This window comes from Erithacus rubecula (assembly GCF_903797595.1).
Source record: "Erithacus rubecula genome assembly, chromosome: 2".
NCBI classification, from domain to species: Eukaryota; Metazoa; Chordata; class Aves; order Passeriformes; family Muscicapidae; genus Erithacus; species Erithacus rubecula.
Genome location: NC_136685.1, coordinates 47,782,141 through 47,802,091, shown reverse-complemented (window position 1 = coordinate 47,802,091; position 19,951 = coordinate 47,782,141). Strand labels below are relative to the sequence as shown.

Here is a 19,951-nt window from a genome sequence, read left to right as displayed (position 1 = left end):
TTGCAATCTGTTTTTATTAACTCAAGGAAGAAAAGCAGTGTAGTGATATTAAGAAAATTAATTATAACTTTCTAATCTAGTAATTAATGTGCAGCTGGGCATGAGTGCAGTTGGTGCATTTCAGTAATTTGGCAGTCCTAACAAATTATCATCATCTGTTTTAAGGTAGACAACTGTTTTCTAATCTCTGCTCAGATTTTTATAATCTTTAGCATTTCAGAATGGTTTTAACAGCATAGATCTTAGATGTGGCCTTTTACCATAATAATATGAGTTGAAGTTCTGCTGTATCTTTCAGAGCTAAGGTTCAGTTGTAATTTTTAGCTCCATCTATCATTCTTTTCCACTGTTGTACTGAAATTTCTTCTGAAGCAGACGGTGATTACTGGTAATTGACCTGCATATGTTGAATCGTCTTAAAATGCTACTGAGAATTTAATGTATCCTTGTAAATTGAGATGCTTCCAATTAAATAGAGTTCTTATGATAATCACTTTCAAAACTAATCAAGTAATATAATGGTGCTACTAAAACTCTTATTGACTTAATTTTGACAAATTAATAAATGTAACCAATGCAATTACTGTAATACTCGTACTAGTCTGCATTTTTCATAACCTATCCCTAAATGTTTTTCAGAAATGCAAGGGGAAAATGGAAATTACCTAGGTGTGTTGAATTAGCATGACAAGGTGATTTGAGGAGGAGAGTATTTGTGCCCTTCTTGCTTTCTTTTTGAGGTGTGAGGGTTATTGTGGGTCACCCCATGCTCAGAGCCTCTTGTCTATTAGGAAATTAAATGATACTGAACAAAAACTGCAACAAGGATCATAGCAGCAAAATTGATAAGAGAAAAATGCTCTTAAGCAGACTGCCTGGTTTTGCTACTATCAAACCTGATCTACTAAAATTTATAAAGAATTGTAATCTTCTCAGTGTGGTTTATATTTAGTCTTGTTCTTAACAAGCCATTGGGAAAAGCACAAAGCATCTCTGTAGATCAGATGGTGACAATGGCCTAAAACTATTCAGTATTCTTAAACTGTCAGTGAACAGATAGTTAAAGCCACCTGATTTATTTACATAAGACTTCTGGGTAATTTGTTTGTCTTGTTTTAGGAATTTTGTTGTTAAGTTTTCATTAGGAATGTGTTAGAGAAGGTGTTCTGGGAAACCAAAAGCCAGGAGTTTTCAGTCCAGTGAATCTTGTCCTTTCTCTTTTGTGACACAATTTCAACAGAAAATGGATGACATTTGCCAGAAGAGCTTTTTTCCTTGTACTTGAGACATTCTCCAGCAATTCTGCAGGCTTGGATTTTTTATTTGTCAGACATGTGCTTTTGCTCCCTAGCTTATTGCTTCTTTAAAAGAAAGCATTAGCTGGAGAGTCCAAATCAGTTATTACTGATAGGTGAATGGTGAGCAGGTTATGCCTAGCGGCTTGTGAAAATTTAAGGTCAAGGAGTCAAGGTGAGTGTCTTCATTAGCAGGTTAGTTCAGCTCAGGAGTTGAGCTTTTAAAGTGTCCCAGTCTTCCCCACTTGCTATGTGATGTTTTATGAGTAAATGCAAAAGTGTCTAAAAGTGGATATTTGTTTGATATTATTGACCTGCTTGTTCTCAGGCCACGTGGGGATCACAAACCTGGTTTTGGATAACTCAGTAAAGCAAAGCCATCTATAGCTTTTGTTTGATCCAGCTCAATCTGAGCAGAGAGCTAGCCAAATCAAATATTTTAAGCAGAAATTAAGATTTGATTGCTCTATAATGACAATAAAATATATAAGAGATTGAGGGAGGTGAGGTGAGTTATTGAGGCTCTAAGCACACAGCCTTGGAATTTTAGAAAGGACTACTTGGAAATTCTGTTCGTTTAGTGGAAGAGAATAAGGTTCATGCAGATCTCATATCAGTTTTGCTTTATGCATAACTCTTAGATACACCCAAAAAAAGCAAAAAAAACCCAAATGAACAAACAAAACAATCACAAAAAAACACTAAAGTATGGACTTTGAAAGTTGTCTGACATTTTTGGTTGACCTTAATGACTGTGAATAATGCATGGTGGTGGTGGTGACCATCTTATGCTGGCTATTGGTTTGTGTTTCACAGCCAGTGGCATATCAGTGGTTTTAGGACCTGAGATATTCAATTTTTTTCTTCACATAAAAAAATTGAATAAACTAGCTTGCACTTTAACAATTGAGCAGCACTACAGTTTATTTCATTAGTTATATTGAACAAATCACTTTGGAACAAATCAAATGAATAAAGAATATAGTGAATTTGGCTTTCTCTTTAGACACATGATTGCATACAATTAATATTTGAATTGTTCAAATAATTGAGTGGTTTGAATCTGCTTCAAACCATTTTGTCAATATCCTATGTTTCTAAATTGTTTTATTTTCAAATTTGAAAGTCACCAATGTAACACAATTTTCATGAGCATTTGCAGTAATAAAGCTCAGTTTGTACATGGCTAAACAAGAGTAGTTACATGACATGGAACTGTTCGGAGAAAGAGATATTTTTAAGTATCTTATGTATTCTTTGAAGTCATTCTGTGGTGGATTATCAGTCCAGCACTAAATCAATTTGATCACACTGTAACTGACAGAGTACATATTAAAGAATTAGTTTATAGATATGTAGGATAAAAGATAACTCTAAATGATATGCAGTGCTGTAGCTCATTCAGCTGTGCTAGAAAATGGGTGGTTGTAGAACTGACATGGGTACTAATGTATGAAAGCTCCTCCAAATTCAGTCATGTGTATGAATGCCTCAAGGCTTTTTGTAGCTGTCTGAGGTTTTTCCTCACAGCATTAAAAGGTATGCAATCTTAACTGCAGAACTTCAATTTTTCTGTCAGGCTATTCCCTTGGGTCCTGTCACTGGTCACCACAAAGAGGAGATCATTGTTTGCTCCTCCTCTTCCCCTCACAAGGAAGCTGTAGACTGTGGTGAGGTCTCCCATCAGTGTTCTCTTCTCTAGGCTGAACAGACCAAGTGACCTCTGCCACCTTTCATATCCTTCCGCTCAAGGCCATTCACCATCCCTGTTGCTCTTCTTTGAACACTCTCAAAGTCTGTTTTACACTGTGGCACCCAAAACTGTCCCCAGCACTGGAGGTGAGGCTGCCCCAGCTCAGAGCAGTGCAGGACAATCCCCTCCCTTGCCTGGCTGTGATGCTGTGCCTGATGCACCCTAGGACATTTTTGGCTCTCCTGGCTGTCAGGGCACTGCTGACTTGTGTTCAACTTGCCACTGACCAGAACCCCCAGGTCCCTTTCCATGGCACTGCTTTCCAGGATAACGTTCTCCAGTCTGTCCATACATCCAGGGTTGCTCCAGCCCAGGTACAGAATCCAGCACTTTGCCTTCTTGAACTTCATGTGGTCGGTGATTGCCCAGCCCTCTGATTTATTGAGGTGCCTCTGTTGAGCCTCCCTCTCTCAAGGGAGGCAACAGCTCCTCTCAGTTTTGTATCATCTGCAAACTTGCTTAGTATCCCTTCCAAACCTCTGTCCAAGTCATTGATGAAGATGTTGAAGATCACAGGTCCAGTTTGATGCTGTGTAGACTCACTCTGCTGGGTTTTTTTCCCTAATATTGCCATATAATTTTGGAATTATTATAGTAGAGAGTAAGTAGTAAAAAGATTAGAGATTTAATGCCTGGCAAGTCAATCTTAAGAGTGAATAACCCAATGAGCAACACTTTGGTGATTGTGTTCTGCCTTGACTGACTCCTGACTCTACAGACTGACTTTCGTAAGGACAGGGAAGAGTAGGAGCTCACTAACATGTCTTTATGTTGGGGAAAACATTCAGCCTGACTTCTTATCCAATGGGCTAGATGTGGACTCTCTTCTAAGTGTTGAGTTAGGTGGATGCACCTAGCCAACATCCAAAATATGTGGTGCTCTTGCTCTAATCCCACTTAAAAAACCAGGGTGTCCTTGTGCTTTCTTCTTTTTGATGAGCAGACCTTGACACTGTAGCGCACCATAACCTCACTGGGTAGACCTGGCTTAGAGGATGTGATATGACTGAATATCAATTTAAAAGACTTACCAGAATAGTCTGTTGTTTTATATTAAACAAGCAGTAATAGAACCCCAGCAGTAATTGCTGTGGATACATGCATGTTGCTGTAGGAATCCGTATGGCAGAGGGTAAAGACAAAATGAGACTTGTACAATGATGGGCTAGTTTGAGACCCATTGAGAAGGAAATAAAAAGAGGTTAGCAAGACAGCTAAGTAGTTTGTTCCAGCAATTTGCTTTCACTGGTTTAAACTTCATGTTAAAATGACGTTTTTATTGTTATAACACTGACACATCTTTAGGAGGAAATTAGTTAATAGGAGGAACAATCTTTCAGCAAATTAAATGAAAGGCTACAATTTCCACTTGACATCTGTGAAACTGCTGCTACATTCCTTGGACTAGTGCTTAGAGAAATAAATGAGCAAGTATTCCTTATAATTGAGCTTTAATGGTATCCATATGCTATATATCTTGTAATGGTGCTCATGTTGTGCAGTTTCTGTGTAGTATTAGAAAATTGGGTATTAGTCTGTCAAAGGCCCATTAATGTAAATGTCTTGATTCAATTTTTAGCTGTGGAGAGGCTCATGTGTTCTAAATACATCCCAGCAAACTGTGGTTGATGCAGCAACTCTGACAGTCTTTCTGGTTGACCTTTCAGGTTGCCTATTTCATGTCATGCAGCAACCTCTCCAGGTAATGAAATCTACTGGAACAAAGATTTTAAAAATGTACCATTTTGAATTTAATTCTTTTCAAATGGACACGTTCTAACAGGCATTAGAACATCCAGTCTTTCAGCAATGTTGTTTCACATCGTCACAGTGTTCTACTGAGGCCATAAATGAAATGCTTTCTCTATCTTTTACCCCAAATTCCCTCTGTAAATTAAATGAGTTTTGCTTAACTAACTTTGTCAGCATTGTTTTAATGGCTAATAGCTTTTGGGCTTTCCTTTCAAGGCTTAAATATGTCATTTGAATATTCAGCCAGTTGTATGGTTAAGGTTTACAGGCATCTGAGATTTTCATGAGTAGTAGTTCACAAAAGTTCAAGTTCACGAAAGCCTAATTTGAGTAAATTTTGTTTGTGGGACAAATTGGTTTGTTGTTAATTGGTCATGAATTGACTAAACATATCTTAGGTACTTCAGGTGATTAGAAAAAGAGCTGTTACTGTCCACAGAGACCACAGCTGTAGCAGAGGTGCTTCTTCTTGCTTACCTTTTAAGGAGGAGAAGGGAGCCTGGCCTTCTATATTCTATCCCTGCATTCATCCATGCATCAAAGAAAATTTGTACTCTGATTGCTGGCCCTTGAAAATACCCTTTGGAAATCTGCCTTCCTGAAAGAGGCAGGAGTGAGAAAGAGGAGTAATCTCAATTATTTTTTTTACTCCGATCACTTTCACTTGAGCTAGTGTGTTGCTCTCATATTCCCAAATATATAATGTAATGTGTCAAGAAGTTACTCATAATAGACCTAAAGACATTTTTTTTGGTGGCTTTTGAGTTCAAGGTCTCTCTGTTACTGAAAAGAAAATTGTGAACATTACCAGAAGTGCTTGTTTTGACTGACATTATCTTTCAGAAGTGTCAAACAAACCAGTATGCCATATCTATCCAGAACATGCTGCATTCCAGACATGATCTTCATTGCTCTGGAAAAACAAATATGGAACTTCTTATGTGACAATTCTTGCAAGATATACCATGCTATATTATTTGCTATATTATTCCAGTCTATGACTGGGAATACAGAAAACAAAAAAGGGGCAGGAGTAAAAAAAAAAAAAATGTTCAAATACTGATTCTTTCACTAAAGCCATCAAGAGCAGTGAGGGATTACAAAAAACATTTAATACCTTTGACCAAATGTTTTGCAGCAATTGGAACAGGAACCCAATTTTCTTAAATGCTTTATAAAACTGTATCATCATTGTTCTCATTGATAATTTATAAAAGAAAAATAGCAATGTACTTTCCCTCTGTACATAGTTAATATGCAAAAGGTTTTTCAAGGTGATTAGTGAAACACTGTGTGCTAGTACAGGAACAAAAAACACACATATTGTCTCCAGCAGGGTTCCAGAAGTGTGGGGGTTTTTTTCTGAGCCTTTTTGTTCTATGACTTTAAATAGTAATCTCCTCATGCTTATTTCCCTTCATCCTTTATTGTATTTTCGTTGTATTGATTGAAATCCCATTACTGTTAAGAAAAGTTTATTTGACTACTCACTACCAGGCCCTTTATTATCTGATAATCTGTTTTACAAAATCCTCCAAGGAATATCTTAAATGTGGCCATGAGTATTAGTGCACGGATTGTGATTATATATTTTAAGTACTTTTAGAAGAAATGTTTGGTACTTCTCATTTTCTGCTCTACCAAGGTAACAAATGTCTTTCAGCTCCATTGCATTGTTAAGTAATTGGGTGGAAAACTCCTTTCTTTCTTCAGGATATTTACTGCAGTGAGGTATTGTTGTAATTTAATATTGAAAAAATATTTTATGGAACATAATTATTTTTTCTTTAAAAATGCGAGTCTTGACTAATCTGGCATTCCTGAGTCTTTGAGGTAATGTTTGTCCTTTTTTTCTTCTTTGACCTTTCTTTAGGATGTATTCAGATTGTCCTGGATCAGAATTTTTAGTGCATATGTGGGAATTAGACTGCATTGTGCTGTGCCTTGTCAACTGAGATAGTCAGCATCACTGGTTTCTTGTAAATAGCTCATCTGTAAGATGAACAGCAGCTGTGTAAATGTATTTGTTACTTGAAGTAATAATAAGGAGATAACTGATGAAGTTCAGGGTCAGGTAGAACAAAGTTGAATGACAGATAATAGAATCTTTTCTTATCACAGGAAATATGGAATACCATTATTTCTTCAGGTGAAAATCAGATGTGTATTAGATTATATGTCATTTTTTGGTTTGTTTGTGGGTTGTTGTTTTGTCATTTGTCTGCTGTACTGTAGAAAAATTTTTTGCTGTTACCTTAATTAATGGATTTTATCATATTTTAGCCATTGGTTGATTTTCTGTGATGATGCAAACAGCATCGAGCTTGATTCACTTACAAAGATGTGAGCCAATAAAATAAAATTTAGTGTTTATTAAACATGGAGCAAAAACAGAACATTCAGAATCAGAATCTGATAAATACAATATATTACTTCCTCTAGCCAAGTGATATGCCCGAAACTAATGGCATTTGAGAAAAATAAAGGTGGCCCTTTATTGTTAAATTGCCTGCATTATACTGAATAAACTTATCTTCTGTAAATGTATAAAGATGGGGGAAAGGATGTAAATTGCATGTATGTACTTCTTTAAAGTATTGATTTCAATTTTATTTTTATGTGGTTTGTAGGCATTGGAGGATAATAATGTGCATAAGCGACTGTGTAATTTGCTGGGGAAGAAACTTTTTTATATATTGTATCACTGATTTTTTGAAAGAACCAGCTCTCAGTTCCTGAATCTGAATGGTATTGAGGGAAAGGATTTATACAGTGATACTGGTGTTTCAGTCTGGCTGCAGGGATTCCCTGCATTCCTATTAACTTACTGTCTCTGCAGCAGTTTTAATGACAAGATTTTAATGCTTGATCAGTCCCTGTTGCAGTGACCACAAGTCTTTCTATTGGCTGTGAGTGAGGATCAAGGCCTTAGTGACTGGCACAGAGCAAAACAAATGTTTATCTGATCCCAGAACAAATGGATTTTTATGACACAGCAATGTGTGGGCAAAAGGAAACAAGAAGATTGAACCAGACTGTAAGAACAGGACATTTATACTTTTCTTAAAGCATTTGTCAAAACAGATTATGTCTTTCACAACACTAGTCTGAAAAAGACTACTTGGGTTTTTTTAATCTAGGGAAGCTGTCCCTTTCAGTGAACCAAAATGCCATTTCAGTAGAGTTTCATACAGTTGTCACAGCATCTGTGGCAGCAGATATTGAAGAGAGGTTTCCCTCAACAACAGTGGTGTCTCTGTACTGTACATGTTTAGATTGATACACATACCTGCATATGCAAGAGTAATTTACAGCATTTGTTCAGTAAATGTTAATATCTGATGAATAGCACAGCTGCAAGTCCTGTGACAAGCTGTCCAGTTTCTGAAACCACTGTTGATCCAGCAGCTGTGTTGGAAGGAGAAATAATTGACTGTCAGTCAGCAAGCCTTTGATGCAGGCTCCTTGCAATGACTGGTGGCTGCCACATGGCTTGAAGCAGACCTTTGCAGCTTGTCAGCCCATTGTTTCAGTGACAGTGCCATGCCGTTAGTGTAATGATTCTGACTCCAGGTTTCAAGCATTTAATGGCACCACATGTGGCATCAAGCACAATAAATGTGACTAGATGCTTTGAAAGACTTTTTAACCTGAATGACTGTGAACCCACATAAAATGTTTTTGTGATGCAAGAAGCTAATATGAGCTGATTGAGTTCAGAGAAGAAAAAGATTAAATACACTTTTTAGATTTGCTGTCTAATGATAAGGGATGAATATGAGCTATGAATATGTCTATGTATAGACAAGAGTGATAACAGATATATTTAAAATTATTGAGATTAGGATTATTTAGGGTATTGAAAAATTAGTGCTAGGAAGAGGGAAGGTGAAAATTAGTGGCAGAAAAATTACATACAGCTGCCACTTGTCATCTGTGCTTTGGTGCTTCCTCATCAGACTGAAAAGACCAAATACTGGGATTTTGGCCTGTCCAGATCAGTAGTGGCTTTTCTTGAAGAACTGATACAGCTCTTCTGATAGAGAAAACATTGTTTTCACAATGTTTCAGTACATTAATACTCTTGATTGGTTGTGAGTGTCCTTAGCCTAAATTGGAGGGGACTGCTATTGCAGGATCTCCACCAGACAAACACCTCTCTGTCTTCACTTGAGGATGTGTGGAGACAACTTGATCTCCAGTGACTGACAGCAAAAGAAAGAATGTCTCTTAGAAAGGAATTTGACTGGGAGAGCAAGAGAAGGGTTGTGGAACCAGAAAAGAACAGAGCAGCCAAAAAAAAAAAAAAAAAGGCCCAACAAACACATGAAGAAGGAAAAAAGAAACATGGAAGTTCTGAGTTTAGGACCAAATCTCCAACCTGTTTCTGTTACCTAGTCACCTCCAAATGCAAACTGCTCAATACTCATCCTCATAACAAATTTTACAGACAGAGGAAGTTAACATTTCTTTGCACTTGGACAGTGCAACTGATATAGCAAAAACAACAATTTAGTAAAACCTGAATATCAGTTACTAGTAAAGGAAATCTGATGTGGGACATAAACTAACTGAAGAAGTTAATGAACTAATCAGGGTGGAGGGGCATTAATGGCTAATCCTCAGGAGAATAAAAAAGAATAACCTAAAAGCTGAATGTTGGAAAAGTGGTGTAGAACTGGGAGCAGTCTTAGAGAGGGAAGCACTAACTAAAGTATATCAAAAGTGCCAAATGCGATGGCTACAAAGGTTTTAAGGCAGCAAGCAATCTTAATGTGAAATACAAAGTTCTAAAATAAGCTTCAAACTTACACAGTTAGTTTGTCTTTTCATATTAAAAGGCATGGTAGAGAGGACAGGAACAGAGATTAATGGTGTTTCTCATAGTCTTCCAAAATTCTTAATTATTTTCCTGCCCAGTGAATCTGCTTCTCAGAAGAAGGAGTTAATTTTCTTTTTGCTTTGCTTAGGATGATTTTTCTTTGGGTTTAGTTTTGTAAGGTTTTTGACAGTCGGTAGCACTGAGTTACACCACTTGCTACAGCAGGGAATTTCATTCTAATGCCACCTTCTTTTACTCTGTCTTAACTTATCACATGGATGGCAGAACTGTGAAATTCCATCCATTACTTTCATTTCCTGTTATTTTCACTTCTCTTTGGGGACCTGATTAAAAGTAGTCCATGCTAGTACTTATTATCTCTGGCGCTGCTCCGCTGTGTTCTATTCCCTCTTGCTTTTTTAGCCTTTGGAATTGATTAATTAAACCTCAGTATATGAAGTAATAGGAAGCATGAATTGTTTAGTTTATTCATTAATGTGTTGTGGGAGACATGTAGGTCCATGCTGTGCTCAGATAACTTTTAACAGAAATTATTATGGTAACAAGTACAATTTTAGATGGTGACACTGAAAATTACCTTTAAACATTTAGCATGTGTCATATTGATATTTCAGATCATGTAATGCCTGACTACTCATTGTTTCTCCCTTTCTCCATGTGGGCATGTAAATGTGAGCTTAGTGCTCTTTTGGTTTTCCACAGAGTCCCTGTTGCACGAGCTTTGATGCCCCTTTAGAGCACCAGTGATGTCAGAAGTGTCATGGGGCAGACAGCCATAAGGAAAAGGTTGTACAAGCCCTGCCTGTAAAATCATAAAGAAGCTTGGTCTTTTTCCACAGAGAAATGTTACAGGAATTCAATGTAAACAAAGCAGCCCAACAGTCTGGATGGACTGTTTTTTAAAAATAAGATACTCTGATTATTTTAAGCATCAATAGACACAGTATCACTAGATCCAGATGTCCCAAACCCATGTATCAGACCACAAAAAAAGTACACAATGGTATCTGGTCATTTTTGGAGCCTTTAGAGGAGGTGATTTATTTTTATTCTCAGCAGCTGTCAGACTTCAGTGCATACAGTAAAGTATGGTCTTTCCCAAGGCAATTTCACTGGCCTTTGCTTATTCTCTGCTGCTCTCCAGAGGCAGATGAGATTGTTTCCTCTTCACCTTGGTTGTCTCTGGCATTTTGGTCTTCACCTGGGTCTTGGCTCCTCCTGCTCCATGTCTGATGTTTCCATTCACAGTAGTGTCCTCTCATGTAAGCGTTCCCCATGAGCTATCACTACTCTAACTTAATCATGAGCAGATACCTTTCACCACAGAGAATATTTAGTGGGATTTCATGTAGAATGACTTGGACATGGAGCAGACAGAACTCTCTTGCCTTCCCTGTGTCCACCACCACTGATTGACCCTTCAGGGAGGTGAGGAATTGTCCTGGCACAGGTTGCTACTGGAAATTCTGTACTTCATGTACCTCCTGCTCACTTTCTGTTTTTACATTCATAGTGCTCTTCAATCTGTGTTGCTGTTCTGTCCAGTTTCAAGAGAAGTTGCCTGTTGGGTGGTCACTCTGGTAAAGATCACTGGATAACATTTAAGCATTTTACCCTTTTGCCTGAAAGTACAGTAAAGAGCCACTGACCATTCTAGGGCAGCTTTAGAGGTCTCTGGGTATCTTTGCATAAAAAGACAAAAGGCAAAAATGCTGGGAGGAGGTGACTTTTCTTCTTGGAAAAAGTAACTGCAAACATTGCCTTTGAAGGACCTGATGAACTTCATGGAGAAAAGCAGGGATCTTGTTTTCAAATCTGTTTCATATTAGCATATTTTGGGGGCTTTGCTGGTAGTTTCTCAAATGATGAGCAGTTAGCCACAGCAATCTGATTTTTCTACTCTCATTTCCAGACAGATGATGACATGCATGTGTCTCCAATACAAATGGATGCATCTTCTGCACTGCATTACTGAAGAGGCCAGGAGATCAGCATGTGTTAATGCTGACACTGCATATGAATAGGCAAATAGACAAAATTGATGTTCTCAAACTAATAGCTCCTGAGGCTATAACTCTTCATTATCTCACTTGTTGCAGTAAAAAACATTCATGTTTCATCTGACATTGCAGACATATGTAGAAATCCTATTTATTCCCTGTCATCCCATAAAATTGAGTAACCACTTGTGTTAGTCTTCCTCCTGAGGTTGCTGATGGTACTAATTCACTGTCTGCCCTCTCCTAGTAAGTCAGCACCCCTAAAGATCATCTCTCCAGGTAAGAGCTGATATTCAGTTTCAGAGAGGGCAGCTGGGCTGAGCAGGAAGCTGCCAGTGGTCAGGCAAGGGCAGTGGTTAACACATTTACTATCTGAAAAACTAACCAGCTGCTAGAATTTGCCTACACAGTCCTCCTTCAAAGAGGAATAAAACAGATGTCAAAAACTACCCTGCAGGCTAGCTAGCTGATTTTCAGTTTCTTTTTCAGCTGTCTCCAGCTGTCAAGACAGTGAATGAGAGGTGGTAGACCAGATTATAATCATTTTCCTGTCTCAGAGAAGGGATACTGTGGAAAAGTCAGAGCTCCAGCAAAAGTCTAGATGCCTTGAGTGATTCTGGGACCACTTAAGCCTGCAAAAATCTAGCTGTCATTTACTGGAAGTTGGATAGGAAGATATTCACACTTGCTGCTGGGGCTAGAAATAACACAGTTACTGTGCTAGTCCTGTCACAGGTTCCCCATTTAGATCCTGCCCTGGCAGCTCCCACCACAAGATTTGGGTGGAAAAGTTGAGTGCCAGTGGTGTGTGCAAATTTGGCATTTCTGCACCTTTCTTTATACTCTCAAACAAGGCAAGGATGATTTGCTACTTACAGGGAGAACAAAAACACGTTAAATATCTTTGAAGCATTAACAAATAAATCATCAGTTTCAGTGCTTGTGAAGACATTGTACTTTTGGGGATGGGGGATAAAGAACTAAATTCAAAAGTAAAGAAGTAAATAAAAAAAATCTTTTCAGCATTTAATTTATCAAATAGAGTGATTGAATCTTTAAGCAAGCATTGCCTGTGTGCTTCATAGTTGAGTTTGTTTTTAATTTTGCTTTAAAATCCAATTAAAACACAAGTCATACAGCATAATTTATTAGCATTCTTAGTTAGCTGCAGTAATAAAAGAAGAAAGATGTAGCACAGGAGTTTGAAGGGAACCTCTTCTAAGAAGTATTATCAGCAGATCATCCTTTAACTCCCCCAGTGTGGTCTGTGGTATTGGATTTAGCCCCTCAGCAAGTTATTAGGAAGAAATGTGTGTCTAATGATCAGCATTGGTTTCTGGGAAGAGAAGAAGCCACTCTTCTTTCTTTTTTTGTGACACACTGACAAATAGTTCCATTCAGAGCAATCCAAAAAGTTATTCTTATGAAAGCATTTTCAGATGTGGCAATCCTAAATAATGCATGAAACATTAGATACTCTGTGAAAATGGCCTCTGAGAATCATCCTTTGGCTGCCATTTGTCTCCCTTTCCTAGGGGATCACAGTATGGGTCAAGTTGGAAGGGATATCAATTAAATAATGAGCAATTCTGCCAAAATGGACTGTGTCCTTGAAGATTGTTCTAGCTGGATTGAAATATAAAATTGTAGAATGGTTTTGTTTGGAACAGACCTTAAAAATCATCTAGTTCCTAAAAAAATCATTAAAGCTAGATTGTGAGCTAGGAAACATCTTTTTATGTAATCAATGATTTAAAATATAACATTACAGAGTGTTTATCTCCAGTCCTCCCTTTTGTTATGTATATTAGCCTGTAGTGAGTTAAAAAATCCATCTGGTACCTGTGAAGCTAATTGAAATTTTAAGATTTGGGCACCTGGCAAGGGGTAACTGTAGGAGACTGGTCTCCGTGGGCTTATTCTGTAACAAGAAAGACTCCATCTTCAGTTTAATCTCCTCTCTGAAGTGATTTAATTCTGTTATCTCCCTGTACCTATTATCAGGGGAGCCCCAAAGAGATTAATTTCTGTGAGTACCCTTGCTGGAGTTGCAGTGCTCTCACATTTCCCCACCTTCTCCCATGGTCAGACCTGTAGCTGGTACACAGAACATCTGCTGAATTACAGTGTGGGGTTTCAGCTGCACAGCCAAATGGCATGTGGTCATAATTTTAAGACTAAAACATGGAAAAGCAATCATGTTATGCTTTCAAAATTGTCTGGGGACCACAAGCTTCCTTTGGGGGGAAAAGTGGGGGATGATACATGGTTTTCTTTGACAAAAAAACCCTGATAATTCTATATTACTTCTGTTTTCAAGGCCTGTCTGCTTGGGGGTTGAGTCTCAAGGAGAAACATGGAGTGTATCCTGGGGTGCTGGGAAGGGAAAGCTGCAGGAAAGTTTGTGTGTCCATTGCAGCACCCTCTGCCTGTTTCTCAACCTCCATTTGGGAAGGTGTCTCTCTCTCCTGGGTGTCTGAGTGACAGCTGGTGGTGTGCAGGGACATAAGCCAGTTCTGAGGACTGGGCTGGGCAGCACTCTGTTCCTGCAGAAATCCTCTTAAAACAGGATTAAGCCTAACCAATTCCAGTCACAAGCTGTGTTTTCCAGGCAGATCCTCCTTGGTCCCTCAGCATCGTGCTCCAGCTCTGGTGAATTTCAATGGGATTGAATTCTCAGGGATTTCTCTGTCATAGCATTTTTCATTTCACCCAAAATCACAGGGGAGTTTCTTACAGAAAAAAAACCAGCATTAGTAAAGTCCAAAGCGGCTTATGAGACTTATTTTCATATTTAATTCTAAAACCTTTCTGAACAGTGGTACTTGGACACTTCACATTTTTGCCGTGTGTCTCTTTAATTCTAGCCTGTCACCTTTTTACTGCCTTAAGTCTGCAGATACTGACTGTCCTGTTGTGCTGGTGCATTTTGCATTAAAGGTTGAAGTTCTGACTTCTTGCTCTGCCTCCAGCTTGTGGAGTTGTCCTGGCATCCTCCAGGAAAGGCTGGGGCATAATAAACAAGTTGTCTGCAGAGACAAACAGTTCTGCTTGCTGATGACAAGAATTTTGATAAGTATTTTGACCCTTTGAAGTATTTGTGCAGTTTCCCTGAGGATTTGCTTTTTCTTTCAGTTGAAAATTAGCAGCTGCTTTATACATTATAGGGATGTAGTATAATTTTTTAAAACTCTTTTTACTGAATTTCAGTAATTTTAAAAAAAGCAACCTTTGAATATTTATATTTCCTTTCTTGGTACACTGTACATTTTAGAAGACTTAGTGATCTCATACTTTCTGTTCTTATGTACAGATGGACCAACAATGGTTTGATGGAAAAATTCTGAATTGAGTTACCAGCAGCCCAGGTCAACCAGGCTCATGTTTCCCAAGAATGAATAACTCTAGAATTACAAACACCAGTTTTCAGATTCTGTGGCACTCAGTGTTCAGAAACAAAATTTATAAAATCAGTGAGAAATATTGTACACCAAAATATTATACTTCTATGATCAGTCCTTACTTTGAATTTATCTTACTTACATAATAAAAGTTATTATAAGTCCTAAAGTTCTAAGAATATGTTACAAAAATTTTGTGTGTGTTTTATGCAATGTAAAATATACAATTGTAGACACAGTGATTTGAGATAGGTTAAAATAGTGTCCTATAAACTGAAATTATTTTAGTACTTGTCTTGATCTTCAAAGCAGTTTGAGTAGTGAGTTTCCTTCCCTCTTTCCTTCTTGAAGTGTATAGTAGGAGTCTTGTTTCTAAATCTGGTGTCAGTACATGGCTGACACTTAGTACAGGTTGTACCAGTATCAACATAAGAAATACTGAAAAATTCAGTGGCAAAGTAAATTACAAAAAAAAGCAAGTCAAAGGAATGCAACTAATATAAAAAGTAACATACCTGGCCCCCTTTGCTGTCCTCCCTCTCTTTCTAAAAACTGCATTTGTCAGCTTACAAGACATTTGTGTCATTAAGCTATTAAACTGAGTGAAAATAAGATGCAAAAAAGTTTTCGTTGCTTTACAGATTTTGCTTTGATTGGGAACAGTGATCTGCCCATAAGTTTGGCACAGAGTCATAAACCACCTTTTGAGAATCCCCCTAATGCCCTGATCATTCTTTGGGTTCAGATTGCTGCTGTTGTTTCTTGCCTTGAATAATGGGCACCCCCAGAAAAAAATCTTGTAGGAATTTGCAACATTATGTAGGTTTGCCAAAACTTGGGAGTAGAAATAAAACCTTTCACCAGAAACCCATGTTTACCCAGGAAGCCAGTGCATAACTTTATAACTGAAAAGTAATGCCATATCCAGCATTGACTTTGTGGCTGAAGAGTAAGTAGGTACTTAGCATTGCTCTTTTTTTAACTTTGCAGAAGTTTTTGTTCACCCTGATAACGGTAATGGTGAAGAGTTTGAAAAATGTCTGAGTTGGGAGCACTGGTTATGTTATCTCATGCATGGGCAGAAATCAGTACTTTACTATGCACAGTTATTAAGATTTAATGAGCTATTAGATTTATTTATTGCATGTTGTTTTCTAGGGCACCTCAAGTAATTTATAAATGTACTCTATGTTTATAATCCCTGATAGAGAAGAAAAAGGCATCTTTTTCCATTTACTTTGCTCTGTTCATGTTCTCTCTTTTCAAAGTTCTGTTTTGTTTAAAAGTATACAATATTTAGGATTTGGAGGGTGGAGAGGGCAGGGCTGACAAAAGAGCACTGGATTTGTTCCCCCCCTTTTTTTTTTTAAGCCAAGATAGTGTTAAACAAAAGTAAAAGTCTACTTTCCCAATCAAAAATGATCTGCGTGTGAAATCTCTCACATTCTATATGCTGAAAGCTTTGTTGAGTATTTCCTGCTCTCTCTTCAGGAGCTGACTGTCAGCATAGTGCATACTGGACTATCATCATAAAATAAGGATGGAGTTAAATGGAATCAGAAGCAGTACTGTGGCTGTTCCAATTAGTGTGAGGGAATAGAGAAAACTTACCTGTTCCATTGCTTCCAAAGTTGAAATATATCCCCTGAAGATGATCAGAGGGCTGGAGCACTCCTCCTGTGAAGACAGGCTGAGAGAATTGGGCTGTTCAGCCTGGAGAAGTGTTTGGAGAGACCTCACAGCAGCCTTTCAGTACCTAAAGAGGTCTGCAAGAGAGCTGAGAGAGACTTTTGTCAAGGGCAGGTAGTGACAGGACAAGGGAGAATGGCTTCAAACTGAAAGAGATTAGTTTAGATTAGATAACAGGAATATTTATTTTTTTTAATGTGAGGATGGGGAGACAATGGAATCAGCTACCCAGAGAAGCTGTGGCATGAAGTGTTCAAGGCCAGGTGGGACAGGGCTTTGAGAAACCTGTGAAAGGTAGCCCTGCCCGTGGCAGGTGAGTTGGAACCATATGATTTTTATGTCCCTTTCTTTTCAACCCAGACCATTCTATAACATGAGAAAATCCCAGACATCCATAGCTGAAGGTTGTATGAAAAATAGTTGAGGGACTGAAGGCAAATCTTGGGTCTTACCTTTTCAGTGACAGAGCTCAAATCTGAGGCTAAACCAACACACAGCCTTGTTATTTTCCAAATTTACCAGAAGTAGGTTGATGCTTTTTTTCCTAGCCACCTGAGCCAACTGAAAAAAATGAAAGCTACATTAAATAATACATATGATGTAGCATAGATGTCTTTATCTACTTATTTTTTGCATTAAGAGTAAAGAATGCAACTTTATAATTTTCAAATCATCTTAAACAAGAGGGATCTTCTACTCATGGCAAAACACACTGCTGCATGATGAAACCTTTTGACAGCTGTGTTTGGAAACTTTCCTTGTTAACAAAACACACTACATCAAAGTGTACTGGCAGGTTGTATTGATATCAGCAGACACTGGAGTAGAGTGCAAGTAGGAACTCTATTACATTTTCTGTCAATTTTGGTTGATGCCTTGCTGCAGGAACAGCTCGATGTTTTCACTTTGAGATTGATTGAGAAACTTGGTAGAAAAAAGCACGTGTAGTTTTTCCATTTGTACCACCACATGTTAGCTTTATGAAATTCTGAGGGATTTTTTTTTCTTCTTTACATCATCTCTTTTAATCTGGGTGATAAAATATTTTCATCTGGAAGTCAGCATTTAGAACTTGACATAGCATATACCAGAGATGGGGTCTGTTCTTGCATGAATAACCAGTGTGTAATTTCTTCAGACTGCAGAGAAGAGTTTTCCAGACATGTTGTCTGCAGTACTCACCTTGATCCTATTTTCTGTAATATCTGATGCTTTTACATTACCATTCAATAAAATTCCAAGCAACAGTAGATTGAAGTGCAGACAACTTGTAAGCCAGGTGTGGCTTCTTCACTCTGTAAAAAGTACTCTAATACCCTAAAATTTGTGTTCTGTTTCAGTCACACAAATACCATATAAAATTGGGATTGTGTGCATCTTTGCAGTACCCTTATTTCATTGTGTCATCAATTTTGGTCTGCAGCTGTGAAGATTAGAAACACTTTTTGGGCAGTTATTTACATCAGAGGACTCACATGTGTCCCAGCCTCTTGCATCTTTATGGTCAACCAGGGGAACCTCATCAGATCTCTTTCCTTTGTGCTCTCTGTGCCTTTTCCTAGCTTTGAAAGTGTAAAGATTTGGTTTTATTTTGAGTGTCTGGCACAAGGCCCAAAATGCCCTGTTAATATAGTTAGCAGGTATATTGACTTAATGGAGTCTTAGTTTCCATATATTGGTTAAACTTCAGTTACAGATGATTTTTTGATATTTTAATGTATCTGAGAACTTCCATCATGATTTATTGGGTTTTTTGCTGGTTTTGGGTGTTTTGAGTCACATTTTAACTCAGGAAGAATATCATATTTTCATGGTTGTGCAACTGCTACTTGATGACTGTAGGGGCTGCTTGTGTGTAAAAGCAAAATTAAGATTTTATTTATAAATTATGTTAATGCTGCTTAGGGCTTGGAAATGTGGAAGACATTCCAGTACCTAATAAGTGTGCTTATATGTAACATTCATCCCAATAACATGTCAATCTAATATGTCATTATTCACCTACATGCTCTGGAACATTGGCTATTAAATTAAAGTTTTTCTTTAATTTCAGGGGTGTTTTTCTGAATATTGCTGCTAGAAATCTCAAAGGGAAAAAAAAAAAACCCACCTTTTTGTAATGAAACTTTAGTAGGCTTGCCATCCTGAGTCTCAACCAGCATTAGTTTCTAGTGGGGATTTTGCAATAAATGTGCTTTTCTCTATTCTCAACACAAATCCTAAGATTAATTTTGGTGTGAAGTATCTTTAGGTCGTAATTAAAGCTGAAGTTTCTCATCCTGCTAGGAGTGTCCAGGGAAAATACATACTTATCCTACCCTGTTAAAGTCTCATGTATTAAGAAGGTTATGCTCCATGCAATACTTTTAACTTAAAGCCTATTCTGTATATATACATTAGTTTATGTTAATAAATAATTGCACTGTAGAAATTAGAATTGGAATTGGAGAGTGTTGTGTTAAGTACATGGGAAAATGTGAAATATGAGAATGCTTTCTTATACTCAGTGGTTTTTTTTGTCATGTCTTTAAACATGATATACTGCAGGGAAACACTCTTACAGTGATAAGTGTAATGGAGCTATTTGTGAGCTAAAAGACTGGGTTATTGCAAGAATCAACTGTAAAGCCTAAGCAGAGCTGGACTGAAGTAATTCAAGGTCCTGTGGTGAAATCATAGCAGGCTGCTGAAGCATGGCTCCTTACATACATATTAAGTACATTTTAGATTAATTATTTTCTCATGATAACAGTATAGCTACTGCCCATTACATTTTATTAGCATTGCCTTAGAGATGCTCATGATTATTTTCTGTCTTTCTCTTCCCCTCATCTTAGTGGAATCGGTCGAAATTGGCCATGGGCCTCTGGTGGAAGCAGCATTTTGGCAGAATTTGGGACTTTGCATCTGGAGTTTGTACATTTGAGCCACCTGTCTGGAAACCCTGTCTTTGCTGAAAAGGTTAGACTGCTCCATCAAAATCAGGTTGTAAAAGATAAATCATATATTCAGAGACCAGTATGAATGGGGAGAGATTTGGAATTACCTCAGTTGTAAGCATTTGTCACATTTTTCCTAATCATCTAGGCATGCTTTTATATTAAAAAGTCAAGATTCTCTTCCAAAATTATTCTGATGTATGTTCTTGTATGTTCTTGGCCCCATAAAACATTTAATGTCTGTTTATCTGCTAAATTAGTATCACATTAAGCAATCAG

The 19,951-nt window shown here is 37.7% G+C and overlaps 1 protein-coding gene across 1 annotated transcript in view; it reads left to right on the top strand.

Annotated features, from left to right (window-relative positions):
• Nucleotides 1-19,951, top strand: part of MAN1A1 (mannosidase alpha class 1A member 1) — a 136,696-nt gene that overhangs the window by 89,567 nt on the left and 27,178 nt on the right. The window contains exon 6 of the mRNA XM_079299323.1: nt 19,571-19,694. Within this exon, the coding sequence (XP_079155449.1) occupies nt 19,571-19,694 (124 nt within the window). The remainder of the gene's footprint in view (nt 1-19,570; nt 19,695-19,951) is intronic.